The 26,068-nt window shown below is 44.2% G+C and overlaps 1 protein-coding gene across 1 annotated transcript in view; it reads right to left on the bottom strand.

Moving 5' to 3' along the window:
• Positions 1–23,839, bottom strand: part of LOC142571022 (uncharacterized) — a 29,508-nt gene extending 5,669 nt beyond the window's left edge. Inside the window, exons 1-10 of the mRNA XM_075679321.1 lie at positions 23,661–23,839; positions 22,194–22,238; positions 20,001–20,094; positions 19,536–19,693; positions 14,974–15,071; positions 12,066–12,153; positions 10,227–10,394; positions 7,211–7,353; positions 2,104–2,197; positions 963–989 (exon numbers count right to left, since the gene is read on the bottom strand). Coding sequence (XP_075535436.1) covers positions 963–989; positions 2,104–2,197; positions 7,211–7,353; positions 10,227–10,394; positions 12,066–12,153; positions 14,974–15,071; positions 19,536–19,693; positions 20,001–20,094; positions 22,194–22,238; positions 23,661–23,772 — 1,027 coding nt within the window. The 5' untranslated portion in view covers positions 23,773–23,839. The remainder of the gene's footprint in view (positions 1–962; positions 990–2,103; positions 2,198–7,210; positions 7,354–10,226; positions 10,395–12,065; positions 12,154–14,973; positions 15,072–19,535; positions 19,694–20,000; positions 20,095–22,193; positions 22,239–23,660) is intronic.
• Positions 23,840–26,068: the final 2,229 nt, after the last annotated feature.

Below are 26,068 nucleotides of genomic sequence, written 5' to 3'. Positions count from 1 at the left end.
CGGTGAATAAGGATTTTACAAGGTGCCTTGTGGCAGCGAATGCGAATCATCAGAAAGAAAGGAGTGGTTTATAGATGTAAATATTTTGCTTTGTATAATGTTCGACGTGGGTGTTTTGTCCTCACTGTGCCTTAGTGTAGAACGAGAAAGCCAGTTATTTTTTTTTATGCTTCAAGGATAAATATGCTGCCGTAGGCAAACATTTTTCTCGTTCTTTTCCCTTGACCACGGATGAATCAAGAGAACTAGCAGAGAGCGTCAAGCGGCTGGTTGGGAGCCTACACTTAACAAACACAAAGGAAAGGCCCGTGGGAAACAGGCTCTATTGACGTGATAGGCAAGCGGCGATTTCTAGCCGTCGAGCGCGAGGAGAATAGGAAGGGGGATGAGGGGGAGTGGAGCCGAGACGAAAGCGATCGTGATGATCGGTACCGCTAACCGAACACTTCTATGTAAGGTGCGGTGACCATGGAGAGCCTGTGTCCCAAGAGTCAATGCGCAAGTGGGCCCCGAAGAAGTATATTCAAGGGAGGTTGGCGTGTCGAGTCTAGCTGCCTGACGTCACGCTCCCTCTTGGTCTTTTTTCGTGCCTCTAATATCTCGACGCACATAATTAAGTGCACGGTGGTTCTGAAGGCATCTTCAGAGAAGTACTTTCTGTGGACTTCGCACCTTAGATAATGTGAAAATGCACGTGTGCAACTATCTTCAGTTGTTCGCGTGATGCGCGTGACAGTGAACTCCGACTAATGGGAGCGTCGGATGAAATTTTCAAAAATTAAAGACACTTTGCTGTGATGGTGCCTTCACGTAGATGCAAGCAATGTACGAGGGAAACTAACACGTTCTATATTTCTTACGGACAATTATGTATTTCGAATGCAGGAAAAAGGAAGCGCCGGCCGTCGCTTTCACGACCCATATTAAAGTCGGTATCAAAACTAGCACGCGGACATGCTTACCTTTGCAGGACGGTCTGAACATCAGCTCTGTGCGAAGAAAAAAAGAAAAAAGAAAGACGTTTGGCGAAAGTCAGATTACGGAGAGCATAAAAATAAAAGAAAGCGGTCAGCTAGGTACAGCGTGCCTTTAGGTTGCAGTTCCAGAAAGAACGACAAAAAGATTCATCGCGCGTACTTGGTGCTAGTAAATTTCGAGGTATGCTTCTCACCTGGGCTTCCATAATTCTTGCTTAAATATTATCATGTACCCGCAAGTACCGGAATGTCGTCAATCATTCATGACATTCTAGAAGATTCAAGGGCTAAGACGCAACAGAATTTAACACCATGTAAGATGGCTGGCAGGCGCATAATAGGGGAGGTGTTCATGGTGCGCAGCAGGGAACGTTATTTGAGGAATGCCTAATAGTCCAAATAGGAATTCCATTGCTCCTCACAATAAACTCAGTCAACTCCAGGGATGTTAACCGTCGAAGAGACACTACATAAACGCCTTCAGGCGAGAAAGGAATAATTTATTTGATGAATGCGGTATGATACTAGCCCCCTATAAAGGAAAGTGCAGTGTTCAAACGTTTAGCATCACATAAGGAGGACATTTCGCAGCAGTGTGAAGAAAACTTACGTCCTGAAGAAGCGTGACGCAAGCTGCAACAGAAGTCAAGATACGCATGCCAAGAAGTTGTCATTAAGTACTGACGTTTCCATTTTTCCTTTTCTCGTGCGACGCGCTCGGCTTTCTAAGCTCACGTTATGGAATTTCTAAAGGTCATTTTATTTTTTAAGTATACTATGGTGTCTAAGGAAATATTTCGTATATTTGTTTTCAACAGAGCGTGCTCTTTCGAAACGTTTGGTTCCGATTTCACACCCTGATAGCTGCGTGGCCTTGCGCTCTGATAAAACAACTATGCGCTTCATCTGCAAAACTACAAGAAGCTTGAAGCACAAGACTAAGCCGAATTTGGTGGTAGAGCGTCGTTTATCACAATTAGTGCCTAAATATTCAATTTCATGTGACGGCCTTCTGACATTTCTACAAGTCCATAATGCGTGATACCGCCTTTCTGCAAATCTCTTATTTAAAGCACTTGTTTTGACGTTCCCTCAAAGTTTTACATTGGCAGATGCATGCACCTACCATTCTTGGATACGGTGTCACAGTCCTGCAGCTTCAAGTGTTGAAATCGTGAGCGTTGCTGGCAGACCTTAAGTGCTCCGTCAATGGCTTCAATCTAAGGGATGACCAAATAGATTGACATCAGTAACTGAAGTCATAATTCATGAACAAAGTATACGAGGTGGTGCTCGACCAAACGAGCAGCATTTCTCTTTTACGTGCAACATAGCTTCATTTCCTGTTCTTTTCTTTTACAGCGAAGCTGTTAATGCGACTAGAACCGCTCACATGCGTTGTATGCCAGTTTTCACAATTCCCGCCCCCCCCCCCCCCCCGAAAAAAAAGTTATATCAGTCACGAAGTTCGTATTTTAGGGAGTGTTGTGAGGGTTAGGGGCAATATGCAGGCAAATTGTGAAGTGTGTGTGTAAATTAGGGGTTGAATGGAAATTGCTGAACTCTCGTTCTTTGCTCGTTCAGAGGCATTATGAGAAAGGCTTAAATAGTTGTCTCATGTTACTTAGGGTGTCATAAACGGCAGAAATTTCATATATTAAGTAAATGGGGGCCACTTTATATGAGATATGTACCGACAGGTTTACGTGTACCTTAATTATGTGTTTCAAAACAAGTACGCACTAGTGGCCCTTATCCAATTCTTATGCTGTATACGAGGCATATAGTTGCTTTTTGTTGATTTTTCAGTGAAATATGTGAGTCAGAGTATTTATACTTCGCTGAAGAAGAAAGCCTGCTGTTGTGACTGACAAACGTCCAATGTTTAAACCAAGTGAGTTACTACAACCTTTGTATAGAGTTACTTGTTCAAGCGCTCCACAGGGCCTTACCAGCGGTATTCACAATGTTTCCCAGTGTGCTAAACCAGCTGTGCAAGACACCAACATCTGATTCTGTGAAAACAAATCAAATGTTAAGTTTAATAGGTGGCGAAATTTTCACGTTAATGGCTTCATTAGAAGCCTTCTAAATAATTACTGAACACTTGTTTTTCTCCACATATTCATGAGTCATAAGGAGTTCGTAGTTGGTTCCTCCAATGTCCGCGGCGTATAAAACAAGGCACCTCTTTGATATTTGGCGAACGTAAAGGGCACGTTATCGGTAATGCATAGGAAGAAATTGAAGTGCGTATACATATTACAGCTTTTGAAATAAATTAAGCCAGCAAGTGCTCTGGAGCATTATCAGAGCATTTTACGCGCGGCGCGAAATTTAGCACGCTGCCCTGGACTAACTACAAATTTTACGTGAATGACATTCAGCGCAAATGGCGAGAACGTTATGTAAGATGTGTGCGCAAAGTTAAGTGCGCATGAGTTGAATACAGCCTATGCAAAAATATGCCTTATGTAGTGCTTGAAAGAGTTATATGATTATTTTACTCTATGTTTTTCAGTGTCCCGAGGTAACCTTACGCTACACAAACTTCATATTTAACCAACATAAGGGGCACGTTAAGGTGAAGGCACATAAGGTGAAATTCAAGGTGTCGCCTTAAAGTACAGCCTGTACAATAAGTTACGTATTTAGGCGCTCCTAAGCGTATATAATTCTGTTTTACGAAAGGCGCGAAATGTCGTACGCAGCCATGGAATAACTACAAATGCCATCTGGATCACATTTAGTGAAAATGGGAAGACACATATGGCAAATTCCTGTGCGCCGTTGTCTGTCCGCCTAGATAGTGCGCCTAGATAAAACAGGGTTTTGACAAAATATTTATAGTCAATTTTTCAAGGTGGTCGTTCTGCCGCTCTGTGCAACATAAAAAGAAAAATATGGGGTTTTACGTGCCAAAATCGCGACCCAATTAGGAGGCACGCCGTAGAGGGGGACTCTGGAATGATTTCGACCAGCTGGGATTCTTTAACGTGCACCTAAATCTAAGTACACGGGTGTTTTCGCACTTCGCCCCTTTTGAAATGTGGCCGCCGTGGCCGGGATTCGATCCCGCGACCTCGTGCTTAGCAGCGTACCACCAAAGCTACTAAGCAACCATGACGGGCGCAATATTTTGCCGAGACCTAACTTTTCAGGGTACCAATTTCAAATTCAATGAACGTAAGGGGAATGCGATGTTCAATTTCTTCTGAAAGTATCACTTTCCTGGCTTTAATTTAAAGTGCTGGAAATAATTACTGAACTCTCGTTTTCTGATTTTTATGAGTCATGAGGTGCTTCGCAGTTTGTCTCCAACCCCGCAGGCCCGGGTTCGATTCCCACTCAGACCGAAATGCACTTAAAATTTTTTGAAAAGCAATATATTTAATTCCTTTACAGGAACCTCCTTGAGAAATTGGACGCCAATTAGAGTATATTGCCGTCGGCCATTTTTGGTACCGTCATTCGGTCACGCCGCCGACTACAACGCCAGATTATCGCGTAAGGGGGCATTTAATGCTTTCGCATAAGTACGCTAGCGCTCCAGAGCACTGGGAGTGTGTGAGGAATGCACGTAGGAGGGAAAGAGCGGCGCACAATTGAGCACGGTGCCCAGGCATAGCTATAAACACCACCGTTGTCAAATGAAAAAAAAAATGGTGGTGATCACTATGACAAATCTGCGTGTGAATTTGAATGCCCCTGGTTGAAATACAGGAGTAACAAAAATTTTCTTAAGCAAGTGTTTGAATGTGTGGCGCTGCTTTTACAAGCTGCATCTTCCAATGTCCTGCGAAACATTTTGCGTTACACAAAGTTTATATTGAGTTAAAATAAGTCCTATTGTAAGTGCAGCGTCTCTCGATATTTTAACGTCCCTGGCTCGCTTAATAGCGTCAGAAGTATTTATTGAACACTTGTTTTTTTCTGTTCCTTATGCGTTTATACGACCTTCTCCCGTTATCCTCGATTAAATAACATAGGGACTTTCGAGTGTAAGGAACAAGTTATGGGCGATACGTAGGATAACTTTGAAGAGTGTGTATTTTGTACACTTTTTCAATTAAGTTAGATATGCAAGTGCTCCGGAGTGTTTTGTGTGCGTCTCACGAGTGGCGAAGAATTTAGCTTGTTACCCTGGTAGATCGCTAAATACAACTGAGACCAAACTTAGCCAAAATGTAGAGAATGTTACCAAAAATCTCTGCACGAAGTTCAATGCGTGCGGACCAAACGCGCTTTTAGCAAAACATTATGCATCAAGTGTCCGGAAGTATCATACGGTCGTTCTCACCTGTGCTTGAAAATGTCCCGACGAAATTCTACGTTACGCCAAGTTTATGTTTTGTGGAGATGGCGTTCATGTTAACTGCATTATGTGGCGAAATTTTAGCGGTCCTTGCCTAATTAGAAGCGCTGCAAGTGATTACCGAAACCTCGTTTCTTCCGCTTTCCTTTTATGCGTCATACCAGGTTCGCAGTAGGTTTCCCTGGCGTCCTCAGTGAACTGAACAACGAACTTTGTTTATATTTTTTTAAAGTCACAGGTAGGTAAGGGGAAAGGTGTAGACGAGGTTCAAAATGTGGGTGACTATTTTCGGCTTGATCAGTAAATTACGTGCGCAAGCGGCGATCCGGAGCGCTGCAGATGTGTTTTACGAACAACCAGAATTTATCCCCCTGCCCTGGTACAACAAGAGGTATCAAATCTATGGGGAAAAATGGGGGAGGCATGGAACTTATGGCCAATGTTCTGTCGAAGTAAAATGTGTGTGGATGAATGACGGGCACTGGTAAACTTCCTTAAATGTTCGAAAGCGTTATATGCAGCCAAGGTTTCCAATGAACCAGTCATATAATGCAACATATTAATGCACGTGATTTAATTACAGGCAACTGGAGCTCTTACTGCAACGGCAGAAAAAAAAAAAAAAGACAGCTTCGCTGGAAACGGGGTTTTCATTTTGAATTAAAACGGCAAGCTGGGCGACTTGGTGATCGAACATGTTCCTAGGGGTGGGTAGCACAACCCGGATGATTGTGTACTTCCTTTTGTCTTTCGTCCGGGTTGCGCTGCCCACCCCTAGGGACATGTTATTCTGCTAGGTGGCTCATGTCTGCTATTTTTGCTTGGTGAAAGAAAGGCCTTGAACAAGGACGAAGCTTATTGGTAAATATCGTTTTGCCGTTCACCCATCGCCTTCGCCATATATAGGTATGTTCGCTTTCGCAATCGGCTAATGCAATTTTTTTTCAATAAACAATTACAGAACGAAAATTGCTCCGCGATATTGACCCACGGAAGCCTGCCCATTTGGCCACTGTCTGATTCTCTGTTTCGACTATTTTGAATATATCAGAGGGCTGTCACGTTCTTCCGGATGGGTTCGAAATAAAGGGATTAACCCTAGATTCAGAGGCCAGAGTGGTGTCTGCGGCACATCATGCACTGTACTCCCAGCTTATGCTGGCTGCTGTTTGCAGCCCCCGTCTCAAGGTTCTACAATATGTTCTCGTGGACAGTGACCAGACAAATTATTTTGAACACTCGTTTATATATATATATATTTAACTTCCTCTATGTGCGCGTGACATGTTTAAGCCTGGCTTGTTCTTGTAATCTTATAACCTCTTTTTTTATCTTTCTCTATTTTTCCACTGCCCACTGATACCAGCCCGGGTGTTTATATTGTGTTATATTCTTTTAAAAGCTCTTTGTATTCCCCTATATTTTGCTGCTTTTGCTGTTCTTGCTATTATTCTGAGATAGCCGACATTTTCTGTGTCCTAACTTCTCAGGTATCATCTCTAATAAAGAAGAAGAAACTGTAGCATCGGAGTGGTGCTACAAGTGTAATATGACAGCTGTGATGAACCACTTAACACGCGAAAGCATTCGTGTGCTTAAAGCCTCCACAGGAGGCTGCCGCAATACAAGGCGGAATCTTTTTAATTTCCTCTATACTGTAACAGCGGACGTGTTGGCATGTCGAATGTTACTAAAGAAACATGTGCTGCTTTATATATTTTGTTTGTGATTTTGTGACAAGCGCGTCGGCATAATGCGGTACTGAACATGATAGTTAGGAATTGGTTGTGTTACATTTCAATGCAGCGGGGTGGAATCGATTGATTACGAAACAGCTCACTAACGTCATGACTAAAAACTCTGATTCTTGACGTACTAGTGGACAGGTAGGCCACAAGCTGTCACTTCGGTAGCTAACCTTTATGTGTAGGTCGTCGAAATTGTCGCAGTCCTCAGGGTCCATCATAAGGTAGACAACACCATTCTCTGTCACGCCGCCTTGAAAGGAGAACCTTTCCTTGCTTTCTGCCCCGTCGTTCAAGCAACGAAGAAGTGCTGGAGCTGCGTTTTGAAATAGAACTGCAGTTTATACAGAGGACGAGAAACGTGAATACATCTCCCAGTAGAAAAATGGAAAATTTTCTCAAAGCATTTGAGAACACCATGTGATCGGAATTCATAACCTATGTAAATAGTTGTGTCAGATTTATAATCAACTTTTTATTTTCTGAGTGTTCTGCCAATTGTATTATCACCTTGTCTGGCTTGTCTGACTTTTCGCAAAGACAGGTTACGAAGAGAATATAAGTAAAACCGCGTTAACACTAAGTTAACTCGAATGTCGAGATGAGCGGAGTTTTGGCATAGGCGAATTTGCAAAAGCTCGGTCACGCGAAATATCGTGAAAGTGCTCGTATGACACCCCCTTCCCCTCCACCTAAAGAAGGAGAATTCTGTGGCGATTTAATGGTATATGCGAGAGGATTACGTCAGCATTACGCCGAACCCCTTTGAGGTCCCGGATCCATGATTTAAACCGCCACGTTCACCAAAATGGAAATTGGTGCTCAGGAGCTCATTCGACAGACGTCCTGCAGTTGCACTTATATATATATATATATATATATATATATATATATATATATATATATATATATATATATATATATATATATATATATATATATATATATATATATATATATATACAATATCATAAGGATATAGTAATATATATTGTTACTACTCGCATCTCTAACACGTGACCAGTTTCAAACACTTCACAAACATACACTTTATTGTACTTTGACAGCCGAGTGCAATGCCTGCGGTGTCGAGGAAACCATAGAACACATATTGTGCTACTGCCCATCTTTTGAAAATGAAAGGCAAGACCTCTGCACAGCTCTTAATCAACTAGATGGAAGACCGTTCACCTTGAACAAGATCTTGGGACCATGGCCTCGCATATCGCAGCTACAAAAGGCCACAAAAGCGCTGCTGCGATATTTGAAAGCGACCGGATTGAGTCAACGTCTGTGATCCGGACTAAGTGACCGACTGATATCTCCAGTGGACTTTCTCTTCTTTTAATCTTTCCATCCCCTTTCCCTTTCCCCAATGTAGGGTAGCCAACCGGGCTCAGTCCTCGTTAACCTCCCAATCTTTCTTTTATCATTTTCTCTCTCTCTCTTGACGGTCCAGTTGACCGGACAAACCACCCTTCGGCCGTGATTTTGTAGCCATGCCTTCCGCTAGATTATATGACCTTCTCTCATTCACCGTTCTCGGCTGGCTTATCCCATTCATAACGTAGGCGGAGCCTCGTACGACCACTGACAAAGCGTGATCAAAAACGTCGTTGGAAAAGGAATCGCTACGAAATCGTGATCCTGAACTTGCTGCTGAAGAAAATGCCAAAAACATACGAAACATTCGGTGCAGCTGGCGTAGCCCGCGGATCCACGAAAACGGAGTCGCAGAGCGCGGCGAATATGCGAGCTGACCGAGGAAGCACCACGCACACGTGAACATGCATATTTCAGAGGTCACGTGTACCTTTTCGCGCATATCGCGCTTTGCCAGGGTTCAGAGCAACACTCCTCCCGCATTATCAATGAGATCGGAGCCAGCCGTGAACGGTGGATGATAAGAGTGGCGTAGAATGAAGCCGAATATGCTACGAAGCTGCGGTCCGGTCACTTCTTGGTGATAACGAAGCTGTGCACAAAGTATGGAAAACGAGTTTTCAAAAAACTTCTTGCAATCAAGGTTTAGGAATATCCGGAGTGTAGCGCGAAAGCATTTCAAACTAAGAGGTGAAAAATACATGGAGTTGCCACCAAGCAACGGAAACGTGCATTTTCGACTACCAGAGTTCGAGCTAACGAGGGTTTACTTAAAACTTTCTGTGAAAAAATGATTTCTTCGATAATGGAAGGCTTGTTCTCGCTATCACTCAAAGCCTGACAGGTGAAATACCTTTCGCAGAGGTCGATGTCACCGGAACTTGGCCTCGCATATCGCCGCTATAAAACGCCCTTAAAATGATGTCGCGGTTTCGAAAGTCTAGAGAGATGCGCCACCGTTTGTGAATTAAGTAGCATTGGACGTTGCGGTTTTCCGGCGATTTTTCTTCCTGCCCTGTCTCGATCGCTTCATTTCTTTTTCTCCCCTTTTTCAGAGTAGTGTACCCAATCAAAGTTCAGTCCCAGCTGAGCTCCTATAATTTTCCTTTGCTCCCTCTTTCCTCTCTCTCTCTCTCTCTCGTAGCTATCGGAGCTTCTCTTTATGTGGATATTGGGAATGTACATGCTTCAGTTCATGGCAGAAACAGCTCTGCGCTGTAGTAGTTGCTCGCGCTCCAACGAGGAGTCGTCTTCAAGTAGCCATGCATGCCCAGCCAGCGGGGTATTGTGTGCACGCACCGGGAAGCGCGAAGAAAGTGCGTTAAGACTTCAGTTTTCTCACGTGCTCACAAAAGTGAAGTGAGCACATACTTCAACGGTGTAACATGAACAACTAACATTTCTTTGTCTTCTTTTCTTGTCGGAGTTTTTTTGAAGCACAAGCAAACGTATCTGCGTAGAATTCATAGTTAACGTCAGGTATGTCTACGCTTGCAACTTAGTGAAGTGCGAAATAACGTCGCCGAAAAGAGGAAGCGCTTTCTGGTACACCGGCGGGTTGTTGCACTCCGAAGATAAACGTGAGCTACGAGGGACAAAGTACTTTTGGAGACTAATGGGAAATAACTTTGATCACGTACGGTTCTCAACTACGTCAAAGTATCAATGCACGATAATTTTTAGTTTTTTTTTGGTCCTTTGTTATTCTGCCGCGATCGGGCCGGCAGTCCCATTCGTTACGTCGTGCTCTAGGTACCGCCCCGTGGCGCCCGATGTTCTGCCGGAAACATCCAGGGTTACTCATACCTGTGCATGCTTCATCCGCTATTTTATTTGCGACGTCCGTAGCTGCGTCCTCAGTGGCCGCTAGCAGAATGACTTTGTCGTGGTCTTTAGTCATGTCCCTGCCTTCTCGACGCACCATTTGTCTCAGTGACGTCATATTGTTCCCAACGGCAATGATGGATCCGGCACCTGGAGAGGAGAGACGCGATAACAGCGCTCAGAAGTACGGCGCAGTCCATGTAACGCGCAGCGCCTTTTTTTTTTTTTTCGTCCCAATTTCACGCTGCTGTTTCAGTTACGACGGTTTACCAAGTGTATAGCTATGCGTTCTATTCTATTTCAGTACATTGATAAGAATATAATAATGCATAGTAATTGAGTCGAATGGTCTAAAACCGCCAGTATATTATATCGGTGGACACTTGTTCAGCTAAATGCAGATTGATGCTCCATGCTGCGCGAGGGTAGTTTGTTTATAGTGATAAGATGGCATTACTAAAACGGTCCAGTAAGAGAATGCACAAGCTTCTTTAATGCACTTTTGGCTTTCTTTAGGACAGCTATGTGTGCTGGTTTCTTTGCCATGGAATGAAGTGATGACGGCACGTAATACTGCCTCAGCCATTTATTGTAAATAGCGTAGATTATCTGTAGAAGGAATTTCTATATCTTAGTTCGATGAAAATCAAAGAGTACAGAAATTGCCTTAAGAAGTGATTTCATCGTGATTTTATCAGGAAAACGCAGCAGACTATTGCCAAAGCCAATCTAACAGCGGGAAAGACACGGGTGAAATGTGCGCAGGATAGCTCACCACGTTTACAAAAAATAAACTTATGCAGTAATAACAACTCCAGAGGACTGCCATGTCAATTTCAAATAGAGACAAGAAAATAAACAAAGAGAAAGAACGGTCTCATTCTGTAATTGAATGTTCTTTATAGTGCCTCGTTTCATCCAGGTAAAATTTATTTTTAAGAAAATTGTGACAGAAAGGCTAGAGAACGCACCTATTAGTTATAATTGTTGAGAAACTTGCGTTTATAATCAATGAGCTCTGGAATATACTACAAGAAAAGAAGGTTTAAAGGGAGACAAGCGTACAGCATCTCGATGTCACTCCCTCCTTTAGCCTTCCTGCGCTACTGTAGGTGCCACACTTCAATGCCATGCTTAATTCCATGGCAAAGAAACTAGCAAACATAGCTATTCTAAAGAAAGCAAAAAGTGCATTAAAAAGCCGGTGTCTTTTCTTACCGTCTCGTGTTAATGCCCTCTAAACACTACGAACAAACCACCCCCGCGCCGCATGCTGCATCAATCTGCATTTCTCTGAAGAGCCGACTAATATAGTGGCACATGTTTTATGCGATGCATTGTTATACGGAACATTGCTGACACACACACACACACACACACACACACACACACACACACACACACACACACACACACACACACACACACACACACACACACACACACACACACACACACACACACACACACACACACACACACACACACACACACACACACACACACACACACACACACACACACACACACACACACACACACACACACACACACACACACACACGCACACACACGCGCACACACGCGCGCGCGCGCGCGCACGCACACACACACACACACACACACACACACACACACACACACACACACACACACACACACACACACACACACACACACACACACACACACACACACACACGCAAAAAAAATAAAACTAGAAAGCGATCGAGCACAACGATAACTTGGCCATTCTGAGTAAATGCTAGAAATTTTAGGCTTTACAGCTAAGCTGTTGACGAAGACGCGCGATTCACTTACCTTCGTTATTTTCAAGAACTCTTGGTAGCAATGGTTTTAACCGTTGATGTGAAGAGCGCAGGTGGCCGAATTTGAATATAACGATTGTCTTGAAAGCAAGAAAGAGAAACAAAAAGATGAAATGTAAACGCAGTCGTCAGGAACGTTCTACGTGTTTCAAGGCTATAAAACTGTAATATAAAGCACGGTATTCGTGTGACCTACCACCAAGCCTATCTGTTGGTGAGCCCGTTTGCCGTGGAATCGCAATTTACAAAAATGATTCATTTTTGTTGGTCTGAGTGTACGATGCGTACTGGTATTTTGTGTACTGCCCATTATTTACCACGCTTAAGATAGTTGAGCGTCCACGTGACCCGTATTTTGCATAATGCTTCGTGATTCCTAAAGTGCGCGGAAACTGGGGCCCTATAACGTAGAACCGTTCCAATATGTTTTTATTCCAATTTCTCCTGACGTCAAATTTGCGCAACCGCCGACTCAAGCATCGGGCGGTCACCCGCAGGGTTGTCTGAACAGACCAATCAAACGCTCTCCTCGTTCATAGGAGGTCACTTTTGTGTACTTGAAAAACGAATAACATTGCCTACACTGATCGGCTTGTCTTATCTAATTGGCCGTCAGGAGGTCAGGAGCACGCTCAAGCGGAGAGGGATTCGATGGGCCGAGCCACTGCACTGAAAATCGATAACCGGATTATGGGGGTGGTGCCGGCGTCTGCAATTGGTCCGCTTTTCCTTACTTAGCTTTAGGTGCCTGGTCGAAATTCGCGGCGGCATGCAACGGAATGTTAAGAATGCCGCTAAAACGGATCCTCAGCAAAGAGGAGTTGGCAGAGCGAGATCGTAAACGTGCCGAAAGTGCTCGCAAACGTTACACGGCCACGCAAGAAGATTTATTGTACGAAAATAAACCCATGTTCTCCGGCAGGTGCCAGTAGCCTGTGCCTGAGTGATCGGCGGCAGCCATCTTTTATTCCGGGGCAACCTGCGGCTATTCAGAAGAAAATTCAGTTTTGTTCGGCATATTAATGCTTCTTTAACGCGTACACGTCACTTTGACGCAGTGAGTTTTTGCGGTTTTGTGACGTCGCGCGACAGGCAGCTGAAGTGGGAGCAGCCCGAAAACTTTTTAGCGATAGCCGAGGACTAACGGCAAAAAGGCGTCGAATCAGAAATAACTGTTTTTCTTTTGTTTGGTCAAATCATGCATAATCAGCGTGTGCACATCATATCAGATGGGGAGCTATCGTGGTTATCGTGACTTCGCGTGAGGAACAGGTGAAGTGGGGGTGGTTCAAAAAAGGTTTTGACCAATCGCGGAGGGCCGATTGCAGAAATGGAATAGAAACGTTTGGAATAGTTTTACGTTATAGCGCCCCTGTTCTCGACACTTTAACGCATACGTCAATTTCACATGCGTACACGTATCAGGTTTTACTGCTCTGCTCTGCTTTACTGATTTACTGCTCCCGAATTAATCATAACACACGAGGTAGACTGATTATCACGCTCTTTTGTGTCACTCGCATTTAAAAACGTTGCAGCAGGTGCAATGATGTCCCTGCAACAATTATCGTCCTCATCCTTGTAGGCATTTCCTTCTGCTAGTTCTGTCTGCAAGCCGCTTTCCTGTAAGGAAAGCTGTGGAGGCATGCAGCGTTTCCTGACAGGATAGAACACCGTATACACGGCGCTAAAGGATGGAAGTGCCTGCAAAAAAATCATGACGGTTATTATCAGAGAACAAGCGGGTATATCCGATATTCGAATTGGTATCAAGAGAAAAAGAAAATGGAGCTGGGCAGGTCATGTAATACGCCGGTTAGATAACTGTTGGACCATTAGGGTTACAGAATGGATAACAAGAGAAGGGAAACGCAGTCGAAGACGGCAGAAGACTAGGTGGAGCGATGAAATTAGGAAATTCGCGGGCTCTAGTTGTAATCGGTTGGCGCAGGACAGGTGTAATTGGAGATCGCAGGGAGAGGCCTTCTTCATGCAGTGGACATAAAACAGGCTGATGATGATGATGATGATGATCCGGAATCTATACACTGAAAACGTACGGCAGTCTGAAGAATGTTTCGCCATGGAGTGTCCCCCGTTTGGGATGTATAACCCTAAATGGACGCGAAAAAGCACGAAGGCAGGTTGACACGCCCGTACGTATACGTGCAATTGCATAAAGCCCGCGTCAGTGGTGCGGTGGTCGAAAAGCACTAGGCTGAATAAGTGACTATATTAAGCGTCTGCGTAGGTCGGCAATGTAAACGGAACGACTTAGGCTCGCTCACAAAATGGTTATTCCTTAGGGCTGACTCGGACTCGGACTCACCAAGGTTATACTCAGCCGGGCTCACTCGGACGCATACTCACACCCCTAGGACTCACTCGAGCTCGTACAAACTCAGAATGATGGGTTATGTCCGAATCTGAGCGAGCTACGACTCCTTTCTATCATTAAGAGTTTACATTCGTAAATATGAAAAGAAAGAAAGCATTTCGCGCAAGCGATTGAAATTTCGTATCAATCTGAAAGATTGCTCACAGAAAGCAAATGCGCATTATTTTGCTTGAAGCGCGAAGGTGCGTAAGCAAAGTGAACATTAGCCGATGAAGAAGATCATGACGATCATTTACTAGTATCGCCTTTGGAACGGGGCAGTGACAAATAGTCACCTAGCCAAAAAGAAATCAATTCACTTCGCTGCCAGCCTTGAAACAGGTATAGAAAAAAAAAAGAAAACTTGCACGCCCGGTATAATGTGCTTATCGTAAATACTGCACAAATAACAAACGATCTTACAAGTCAAAGCAATAGTTTTTTTTTGCCAGTTAGTTCATGTTCTCTCGATTTCGGTTCTGCACCCATGCAATTTCTATCTTAACAGTTTTCGTCTTCTCACCGTTGATGGAGCGAGTGGGCCTCTGTTGCTGTTTAGGCTGTTGGACAGCAGGTTTCTTAGGGACTCTAGCACGGCGACCTCGTTGTCTGTTGCAATCTCTGCAAACAAGTCGCAGAGCGTGAGGAAAATGCCCTTGTTACTTGAAAATAAATGCCTCGTTTATTACTACTTCATAGATATTTTGTTCTGAGTTTACATACTTCGCCTTGAGAATCGGATATAAGAGAAGGCGACACTTCGAAAGCGATTCTTGGCTCCGTGAGCATTTTCTTTCGCTATATTACGTATTACGAGCAAATGAAAAGCAAATGGCGTGTTACAAACACGAGATAAGATCTTTACAGCCATGTGGAACATCACAGCATTGTGAACGCGCATCGTACGCGTATTGTCTCCCTGTTATTATACGTCGAGGTCATATGAACATTTTTGAAGCGGCGGAACCCAGTCGCAGGCAAATTGTAAGACACACACTGATGGACACCCACAATTGGCGTATGTTGAAAAAAAAAAGCAATACTATTTACGTAGCAAATCTACCTGTGTGCATGCATGTTTTGGTACAATCGAAACATTTGTGAAGCTTATACATTGATTGCTGCCAACACCAGTGTCCGTGTATAAGTACTTGTCAACGTCTCAGGTACTGACATTACTCAACAACAGGAAACAAGAACATAGACATTTCGCATTGTCAGTACACGAAAATCATCAGGGCCCAAATGACATCATCAGTGCGCAAATAGTCCATAGAGTAGAACACATCCTATTTATCTACGAAGCAGCAGTAAGCATGCGACAGGATCACGGTTAGAAATGGGCGAAATGGAAAAACAACAACAATGCTCGTGTACACATAGATAATAGGTGCACGTTAAAAAACGCCAGGCAGCCAAAATTAATCTGGAGTTCCGCACTACGACGTGCCTCATAACCAGATCGGGGTTCTGGGAAGTAAAACGGCAGGATTAATTTTATATATATATATATATAATGTACCATAAGAAACACTCGCTTTCCACGCACTTCTTCCTCACAGTGACAAGGGAATGAAGTGTTGGACTTAGGTTAGGACCAAGTGGGCTTACATTGAGGACTTATCGTCTTAAACCATGTAATTTCAAGGCGTACCAGGATGCAATAGTTCTAACTAGTTACTTACTATAACACTATTATACGGTTACTCGCTTGTTATTTGTCACGCAAATAATCTTCGCTTCTTCGAGCGATACATACAGACCAGTTGATGAAATCTCGATTATAATCCATAAACGATTTTTGAAATGTCCGCTTTGTCCTAATGGCCGCTGGCAATATACGCATCCACTTCAGTTGTTGAGCTGAAATGAATGGTCGGGCTTTGCCAAAAACTTATTTGATATTGAAGGAGAGCATTTGCTTAACAAGAAGCATTGATTGAACTTGATTTTATAAGGTTATTTATAGTTGTTTCTGCACAGAACTTTGTCGCTACGGTAGGAGGTTGCTATGTCGACATGCACTAAATATTTTTACTGTAACAAAATCATCTTTCGTAAGCAGACGAGGCGATAGCATTGAACGTCACCAATTTTAGCCACGACCAGGGAATGGGGTGCCGGTAGCGCAAGACAAGTGCACGGAATATCCAAACTGAACATCAGGTTCTTATGGCGACACCTGGCGTACGGCAGTCAATATACGATCTTACCGCATACTCTCCGCGTCGCAGGAGGTCGCCTTGTTGAAATGCGCGCTTAATTTGACAGCCGCTTCAGGCAACCACGGGTGTGCGAGTATTAAGAACTTTGAAATAGCGAACCGGATAATGCCCCATTAGATTCGTGCTCGAAATCGAAAAGCCACTGCTCGTAAATGCGAATATATTTTAAAATATTTTTCAAATATTTGAAAACGTCCAGTGCACCTAGATAAACATAACATTGGAGCAAAAGTAAACTTTCACTCCCTCCGACATAGTATAGACATAAAACATGAGAACTTGCGCAATGAAGCAGTCTACGTTACTTAGGTAGCCATACTTTGCAGGCCGTACAACGGTAATTCACCCTTTGAAAAACTCCGTGCATGCGAAAAAACTACTTTTTAGCTCCTAATGCTGCATTTGGGCTACTAATAAACAACGCTTCGTAACGTATTTTGTAACGACAGAAGCTTGCTAAATTTAAGAATACTGGTATGTGAGCATTTATTTGTATTATTTGTGAAAACGGCTGTTCATTAATCGAAACCTATTGGAAAAGTACTCGATATTCGGTTAGCTTATGACACTATTCGATTCATATTCGATTCCGGTCTCAGAAATCACTATTCGCACATCCCTACAACCAACACATGGCGCATAGGTCACAAACAATCTTGCAGCTTGGGACTAACTCAGAAATGTAGAAGTGTTTTTATCAGGCAACTACAGGACCGCTTAGAAGGTTACTTGTTACATTTAAAAGAAAAGAAAGTACCGATGCTGTTATCCATTAATTAATTAATTAATTAATTTGTTTTATGTCATTGAAAATATAAGCCGCTTATGAGTCGCCGGTTTGTTCGGAACATTAAACTGTTGCACATATGAAAGGATGGCATGTGACGAAATGAATCCTTACAGCAATTACGCATTTCACTACCACTCACGGAACATTCATTTGCATACAATAAAAAAAAAACGTTCCAAATAAGAGAACTAAAACACTTTCCGTATACTCAGTGATGGTGCACCGTAGGTAACCATCTAAGTACAGACACGGATCTGTCACAACTTCTAGCAAAAAAAGGAGAAAGAAGAGAGGAATGAAATATAGCAGGTCGGCAGAGTCTTTCGATACACTACAGAAGTTCAAGTACACACTAAGACGGGGATTAACGTGCATACGAGCACGCACATGAAGCGAGAGAGAAAAGAAAATGACGTAAAAGGAAAAAAAATAAGCAGTTTACGGAAGCGAAGACCCCACTAATGTATAGACACATTAAACAAAAAAGGAAACTTCAGTATTATGTCCACACTGCAACAATATAGTATAACTATCAATTGCGAAGGCTTCAAAAGCCTTCAGAGCAGTTCGTTGCGCTGATGAGCCATTCCATCGTTGATGAACTTTTTACATTTTAAAAGGACTGTCATGAAGCCAATTCAATGATGGTTTCAAAACACTTTTCTGTGACTAGTACCGAGGGCAGCAGGAAGTGTTCTGCATTTTACTGCGACTGACATCACTCGCAATAAGGCAAAAACAAGCGACGTAGATGATAATGAAGTCGGTGCGTGTATGCTGTTCCTGACTTTAAAAGATGAAGCATGGAGTCGAACACACGGTCAAATTCGATAAGCAAAGAAAAAAAAAAGTCATGATTCGCTACAAAAAAGTGCTAACTTTTCCCCCTCAAATATCACTAACCCTCTCCCTCGAAGCCATTCAGAACCGCGCGTGCCGCTTTATTCTATCTAATTACTCTCGTCATGCTAGCGTAACATTCATGAAGCAAACCCTTAACATACCGGAACTTTCAGTACGTCGTGCATACAGTCGCCTCTACCTTTTCCACAAGATTTACCACAACCCGGTATTAAAAGCAAAACTTCTTACTCGTCCTTCCTACTTTTCATCCCGCAGTGGTCACCTTCATAAAGTTTTCGTGCCATCTTGTCGCACGAACGCGTACTATTACTCTTTTTTACCTCGCACCTGCAATGACTGGAACCACCTCCCCGCATCGGTCGCTACTATTATAGACTCATCGGGGTTCAAGACTGCTGTTCTCCATGCCATCTAACAAATGTTTTATTCATTCATCTGCATTTTTTTCTATGTATATGTACCACTCCTTTCTGTAGCGCCTACGGGCCTTGAAAGTAATTAAAATAAATAAATAAATAAATAACGTAAATGCCATAACAGAGTGACACTTGAAGCAAAATTTGCAGAATACATTACCATTCGCAAATTGCTGAAAAATAAACGAGAATAAGCGTTTGCCCGTTAGGAGCGAGATTGCACCAGTACTTTCATGGATGGCAGCGTGTACAACTATTTTTGGTTCGGTAGCTGGAAAACGGCTAATAATTAACCCGTGATTCGGTGGTCAATTGGCGCAAACTCTTCTTAAATCAGAGGTAAAGTGTAGGCAGTTTTTTTTTACGTCAGCGGTGATCCAGGTAAACGGTTGTGGTTTGTTAAATTATGTGCACCTAGCGCCCGTATCGCGCGCTTCAATGCCCGTGCCGCATAATTTTAGCCCTATACCATACCAGATTAAATTTGTACACGCCCTTTACCTTTAGGAAAATACTACCAGGCTTTTTAGCCCTGTGTTGGCCCTTGTAAACAATGACTGGGTTGATAGCGTGTACTACTTTATAGCTACATCTTTTCATATGAAGTTTACATCTCGTTTAGCAGTGCTGTGGATAACGACAGTTAAATAAATTCAAACACCGCGACTGCATGGCTACGTCCATGTGGATTCAGTAGGCGTAAACATGCAAAGGACAGATTGCCTGCTCCATCAAAAGACGTTGGTTGCGATCCATGTGTGAGCAACCGTTGCTATCGGAAGATACGTACCCGAGAAGTTTGCACTACGCGCATAGCAGCTGATAGTCGATGACGACGTCTCGTTCGCCAACTGCAGCTGTAGCGCGCCGTCGATGTCGCGCTTGTTCACGTAGAGATGCATGAAGCGGCCACTGTGGCTACCGATGTTCAGGCGCTGCGCCAAGAGTCTGAAGAAAAAAAATATAGAAAGATAGCCCACATAACATCAAACGTGGTACACGGTGTTCATCGTCGCTCATACTTCTGTATACGCGTTACCAGCACAACGCGAGATTTTTCACAGCATTCCTTTAAAAACAGTGAAAAAGTTAGCGCCACCAAAACATTTTCTAAAGCTGCATCATACGTGAAAATACAGAGCCCGAATAAATTTAGCAAGCAGCATAATTAGTATTATTTGTTTTCAGCGACCAGGCCGTCACGAAACAAGCATGCGAATTTCGGAGTGGAAACATTGAAGTTCTGCCAACTTACTCGACGGTCCTTCTTTGCTGCGTCATCCACAGATCGTTCGCGTATGCGTCGGCATCCATCACGACGAAGATGTCACCCGGTGTTCTGCACTCCGCTATCAGCCGGACAAAAAGCATGCAGAAGAAAGCATGTCTGTCGTTGCATTGCGAAATAAGTTCACATGGCTATTATGCTGCATTGTCGTGAATGTTTGCATGTATACCGCAAACGCTATCGCATATATTGCTAATTGGTAAAACAACAAAGTTCAGAAAGCAAGCGACGCCTAATCATTCAAACTTACCTTGCACAAAAACGTCTCTGCGGGAAATAGACGGGGACACGTGTTTAGTGAAGGAAAAAATTGGAAGGTCGGCCTGTCCACATAAAAGCTTAGAAATGCTAAAAGTAATCGCACATTACTCTTGGTGCTGAATTGGAAACGTAACATGATAGACAAAAGTGGTTTCGATTGGTAGTGCTCAAATCTACATGAAGAGCGAATCGTTTTCAAGTCTAGCGAACCGTCATGCGGAAGTTTGCGACAGCATCGTAACTTAAGGAGCACGTCCAGGGTTCGATCAAAGCTCAGAAAGATATTTCAGAGAAAGATACCAATAGCATTGAAGCAAGCACGTCAAATGAACACCTTCGGCGAGCCACGCAAGCACTTCTCCCACCGTTTGGCACCGACCTCCCTGGCGGCCTAGCGCGCTGGGAAGAGGTCTTGTTACGAAGGTTACGCCTCCGTGTCGCCCTCACCCCTGCGGTAACCTGGTCGTGGAGGCACGGTACTGTGCCTCCATCAGCGATTCCCGCCCCTTCTGTCTCGCTCATGTCTGCGAGGTGGCCACTGGGCATCTCCTCTGGACTTGCCCTTCTCTACATGCCCTCCACCAGAAACACCTGCTTCGATGTGGACCACCCCCAGGTCGGCCACCAGATGTAGAAAGTTGGATCTTGGGGCCCCACCACCGGACATTGCTGGACTACCTCCGCGAATCCGGCGTGTATCTACACGTTTAAATATTTCTTTATGCGAGAAGGCACGCTGTCGCAATAAAAAAAAAAAGCACGTCAGATGGTTATCGAGGACTATTGTGTTTAGCTTTCAAGCAGTGTTACAGATGTGCCCCCAACCAAAGGCCGGACGCAAAGTGTAAAGCTCACTCGGAGCCGACCATCCTGCGTCCGCACTCGTCGATCACCAGAAGCAGAATGACTAGGCCACGATCGCACGCATGTTTCTCTCGCTGTAGTGTTCTTTCCTGGTTACAGCTCGCACTTTGAGGCACCGTGTTAGAAGGCACTATCTCCGCGATCGGCCCACTTTGCCTAGTACTTTTCTTGTACCCGCTCACGCTACGTAGAACATGTGCGACGCTGCACAGACTTCATGATCACTAAAGTTGGCCAAGTTTTAAGATTTCTTCGCCAAAGTACAAGTGCAATATACACCACACGAAATAGTGATATGTACAGCGTACAGTTGTACAACAGGTAGTTGCTGATGACGTTAGACCCGTTTCCTTTAAAAAGAACTGACGCGTTCATTTTTTTTCTTCTCTTGTTTTCTCGTCTTGTCTGACCTTACCCCATCCGCCTTTGCAGAGTAGCCAACCGGACACTTAATCTGACTAACCTCACTGCCTTTCACCTCTTGTTCTCCCTTCTCTATCGTTGTGATGACGTCAGAATCTGTTTTTCGCTCGCTTAAGGTCGTACACTGCTTATGCAGATCCCGTCAATTGCCACGTCGTAGGCTCGCGTCGAACGGCTGGTGTAGAAATCGTGCCATTGCCGTCATGCGATCCTCTTCGACGCGGTAATCGTCGTTTTGCTGTCGTTAAAAACATGTACGCTCGCGACCCACACACGCAACTACTCAATTTACAGGCTGGTATAGGTCCACCTGTATCTGTTCACCTGGTATCGTTCTGCATAACACCAAACAATCAAGATAGCCAGGTACATCTCACAATTACCACAATGCGTGGGGTCTGCTCAATTACTTTTTTGTTCTTGTACTTCAATATCTTAATTGACTCTATCTTCTGAGAGCATTATATATTAATTTGCTTCAATTTCTTTACTTGTTTGTCATTAAAATTTGGGGTACACCTTAATTTGCTCTTCACAAAGGATCAGTACTTTAACAAAACCCTCGTTGTGTTTGTTGTTTAGCGGCGAGGAGTTTTTCTAGATCGTTCTCACCTTGGTCTGCTGTTGGCGGGTAGCGGTCGCAAAATGCAGGGTGTCCTAAAAAGCAATAAAGAAAAATAAAAGGAAAGAGAGAGACAGAAAATGACTTGACAATTGCTGAAAATGAAAAGAGCACCGTAGTCAACGTACGCTTTTTGACGCCGACGTGTCTGATGCTCACGTCGCGTATGTTACTTAGCACTCAATGGTTATCATTATGTAGTTGTATAGAATATTAATATTCAGCACACTGTTACTTTCATTTGAAGTTTCACTGGAGCAATAGTGAAGAGATTGCGCTCTCCTGAGGACCAGGGGGCTGAGTTGTACAACATTTCATCATTTTGAGTGCATGTTTAATGCACGCTAATACAAGAGGCCCATATAATGACCGAAAAATATTTGATATACTTCTGTAAAGTATTGAAGGAATAGAGTAATATACGTGCTAAAAATTCCTCGCTGTATTAATATAATAAATTACATTCTGCAAAATTTACTTCCTGCTTTAAATTTTCAGAGCATAGCTTGCAGTACTACATTGGGGTGCTCCGGTTCCCTTCGACTTTGTGTATTATGAGTATGCGATATATTATGTCAATTAGGAACCAAGTGTGGATAGAAGGAGCCCTACGCCCATGGCAAAAGACTCTAAATTGTATCCCAAATTTGTGCAGTGGCGATGTGGGCGCCAGCTATATGTTGTGTTGCGTCACCGGACCTTTATCTTAATTATCATTAAAATTTTATTTTTCTTTCGAACACAGAGGCATAGAGTCTCCTAGGTAGCTTCTAGCTAAACATTATATCCCAACCCCCGTTTAGGGTAGCAAACCGGAGACTAATATCTGGTTAACCTCCCGGCTATTCCTCTTCATCTCTCTCTCTGTCCAAGGAAACCCATTTATAACAGAATAAAACAGACAATGCATACAAGACGAAACCACTGGCGCTGACGGCTACTCAAAGTTAAATGAAATGAACGTAATTTATCCGTTAAGCTGTGGCATGTGCGCAGGCGAAAGAGTCAGCACGACATTTCAAGATTCACAAAAGCGGCTTTTGACATCGTGTCTTTGATACCGTGCAGGTCCCCCCTTCCCCCCCCCCCCCCATGCTCCGCTAGTTTCTGCATAAATGTCAAGTTCATTAAGCTAACCGCTTTTGTTAGCACCCGTGGCACACGCTGGTTCGTCCATGTTTCGGTGAAAGCCCGAAATCTCTTTCGAAGTGTCAGTTCTGTTTGACCCCGACCAAAAAACGAAGCGCCGTATTCTGAAACGATCAACTTCGGCGATAGTTCGCCCAGGCGTGCGCTGGTCGGTTGGTTTAACAAAATCGGATGAGCCACGTCATCCGATTTTGCTCAACCTGCCAATCAGTGCGCGCCTGACGGCGAACTATCGCCGCGGCGATAGTATTGCCGAAGTGGATCGTTTCAGAATACGCCGCCAAGTCGCAACGATCGGTGTCACTCACTGAGCAGGTCGCGTCTCAGCCTCTGCAAGAATTCGTCCGTGGCCGCGGCCACGAACAGACTGAGCCTCTTCGAACTTTGGCCGTAGCGGTGCAGCAAGTAGGCGCGCGCCATGTGGCTCACGTTGCCCTCGAGCAGGCCGTCTCGCAGGTACGGGTACAGCAACTCCCGTCGGCCGCACACGGACAACCCCGGAACACCGGGCACGGCTCGGGGAACGCCGGAAACGCCGTAGTACAGACTCAGCAGCCGACTCAGGGGCACGCCTCGGGAGGCGATGAGGCGGGCGTGCTTGCCGAGGAGAAGGCCTGTGAGCCGAGGCGGAATCAAGGCAATCGATAAAGGTGACAGTGCAGTAAAGGTCGGCGCCAACGCTCAAGGCCATGTCTCTATGCTAGTCTTCTTTTCTTTTTGTCTTTTCGGCGTCGTACAAAATGCTTACAAGTAGCTGTAGTGGCAGCCATAGTAGCACATACACTAGCATCTACTTCCGATTATATCATAGACTAGGCCCACGCTCATCACTTAAGAAAGCGCACTGCTCTGATTGCAAGCAAAGCTGGGCTGTAATGCATCTATGGTATAGGCAGGGCTCTAAATGGTTAAAGAGTAACACAACTGTGATAAAAAACCTGGATCATTGCTAGGCGAGTCTGAACAGCATCGATATTTGCTGCTCTGTACATCGATCGCGAAATCCTCGCGGATCAGCATAGGCAAGTGAAACGAAAGACCTAACTGCAGTGTGCACAAGAAGGAATGACACATTGTTGTGTCTTTGTGAGCGCTGCTGATTAGCAACGAATGCGGAACATGAAGTTTAGCAGAATGCGTTGTTGGGCAAGTTGGTTCATTGTAATTGGAAACGTTGGTTGCGCTTTATTAGACAATCACAAGGAAGGGAGACAGGACAGGACTGCGCCTGTCCTGTCTCCCTTCCTTGTGATTGTCTAAAAAAGCGCAACCAACGTTTCCGAATGTGAAACAGCTCGCCCAGCTTGCGTTCCTATTGTGGAAACGAGGCACAATATGTTTTTTCTAGGGCAACTTGGTTTTCTTTTTCGTTGGACCAAACGCATACGATCCTATTTGGAAGTGAGTGTCGAACTAGATACTTGTTTGTACGATGTGTGGCCTGGTGCTTAGCGCAATGAAACCTTGAGGCCTGGATGAAGACAAGGATGCACACGCAATTTTTGCAAGTCATCTTGGTTGAAGCCGGACCATTTATATGGATATGGCGAAAATAATCTCACATCCGGATTATGAAACATCAAGACAACAATACTGACGGTGTGTTGACGCATATATAGCCAAGCTTTTTATCTTACAGCTTTGACATTCAATTCCGTTGTTTTACCCTTCTGCATCGACACTAAAAGCTATTCTATAATAGTTGCGTGCCACCACTACGGGCTACAATGTGAGGATAGTCAGCCATCAGCCCTTTCTTACCAGTAAATCTGTGGTATGTCTCTCCAGGCAGCGCCCTGTTTGGCTTACGAACTGCTTACCGCAAGAAAGTGGTGGCTTGTGGGCAATTCAATCAATTGCAAGGGACGAAACCTGTCTTGTGTTTCGTGGTAATACCTTGAATTGTAACAGTTACTAGATAAAGATGTTCTCGGTTGCTGGAGAAACTCGCAAAATCAGCAACGCAATAGCTCGTGCTTGAACGAGATTGATTTTGTCACGTGCCTAATGACCGGCACGTATGCATACAAAAGCTATCCCTAAATTACCTTTCCAGGCGAGTGCGAAGATTGAGAGAATGTTCTGCAGCTACGTGACCCAAATTTTCGCGAAAATATTCATTGAAGTTTTCTAGGACCGATTGATATCTACTAAACCGGACACTATATAACCTAGTGCTCTGATACCCGCAACAAGGACACTGTAATAGATCACTCTATAAATAGAAGTTATACAAAATGTCAAGCCTTATTTGTCGTACGGCGCCCCGTAGTTGCTGGATGGGCTCCAAAGAATATCGTTTTCGCAGGCTTGGGCTAATGTTTGCCAACTCCGAGGTTCCGAAATATGAGCGCCCAATTTTGTGCGCACGCGAATTCTCGCTTTGGTTCCCCAGCAGAAAGTGGACGCGCCGACCAGGAATGTAACCAGCGATCTCGTCCTCAGCGTACAGCGCATCAGCTTAGTGCGCGACAGCAATGTCACCTTGAGCAATGTGGACCCAGTTAAACACACACGCACCGTCGATTGCACCTCGTAGCACGCTGTAAGAGCACCAGTGTCGCTTCCCTCCCGTCTTGTAGGCGCCGGGGCAGGACTCTCCAAGCCAGACTCCTTCATGGCCGATGACGCTTCCACCATGGTGGTGCAGCAAGCTCTCCACTGATGAAACTGCCAGAACCACTAGAGACGAGTTGAAAGTTTCTAAGTAAACCGC

Source organism: Dermacentor variabilis, chromosome 2 (genome assembly GCF_050947875.1).
Source record: "Dermacentor variabilis isolate Ectoservices chromosome 2, ASM5094787v1, whole genome shotgun sequence".
NCBI classification, from domain to species: domain Eukaryota; kingdom Metazoa; phylum Arthropoda; class Arachnida; order Ixodida; family Ixodidae; genus Dermacentor; species Dermacentor variabilis.
This window is presented reverse-complemented; position numbering and strand designations above follow the sequence as displayed.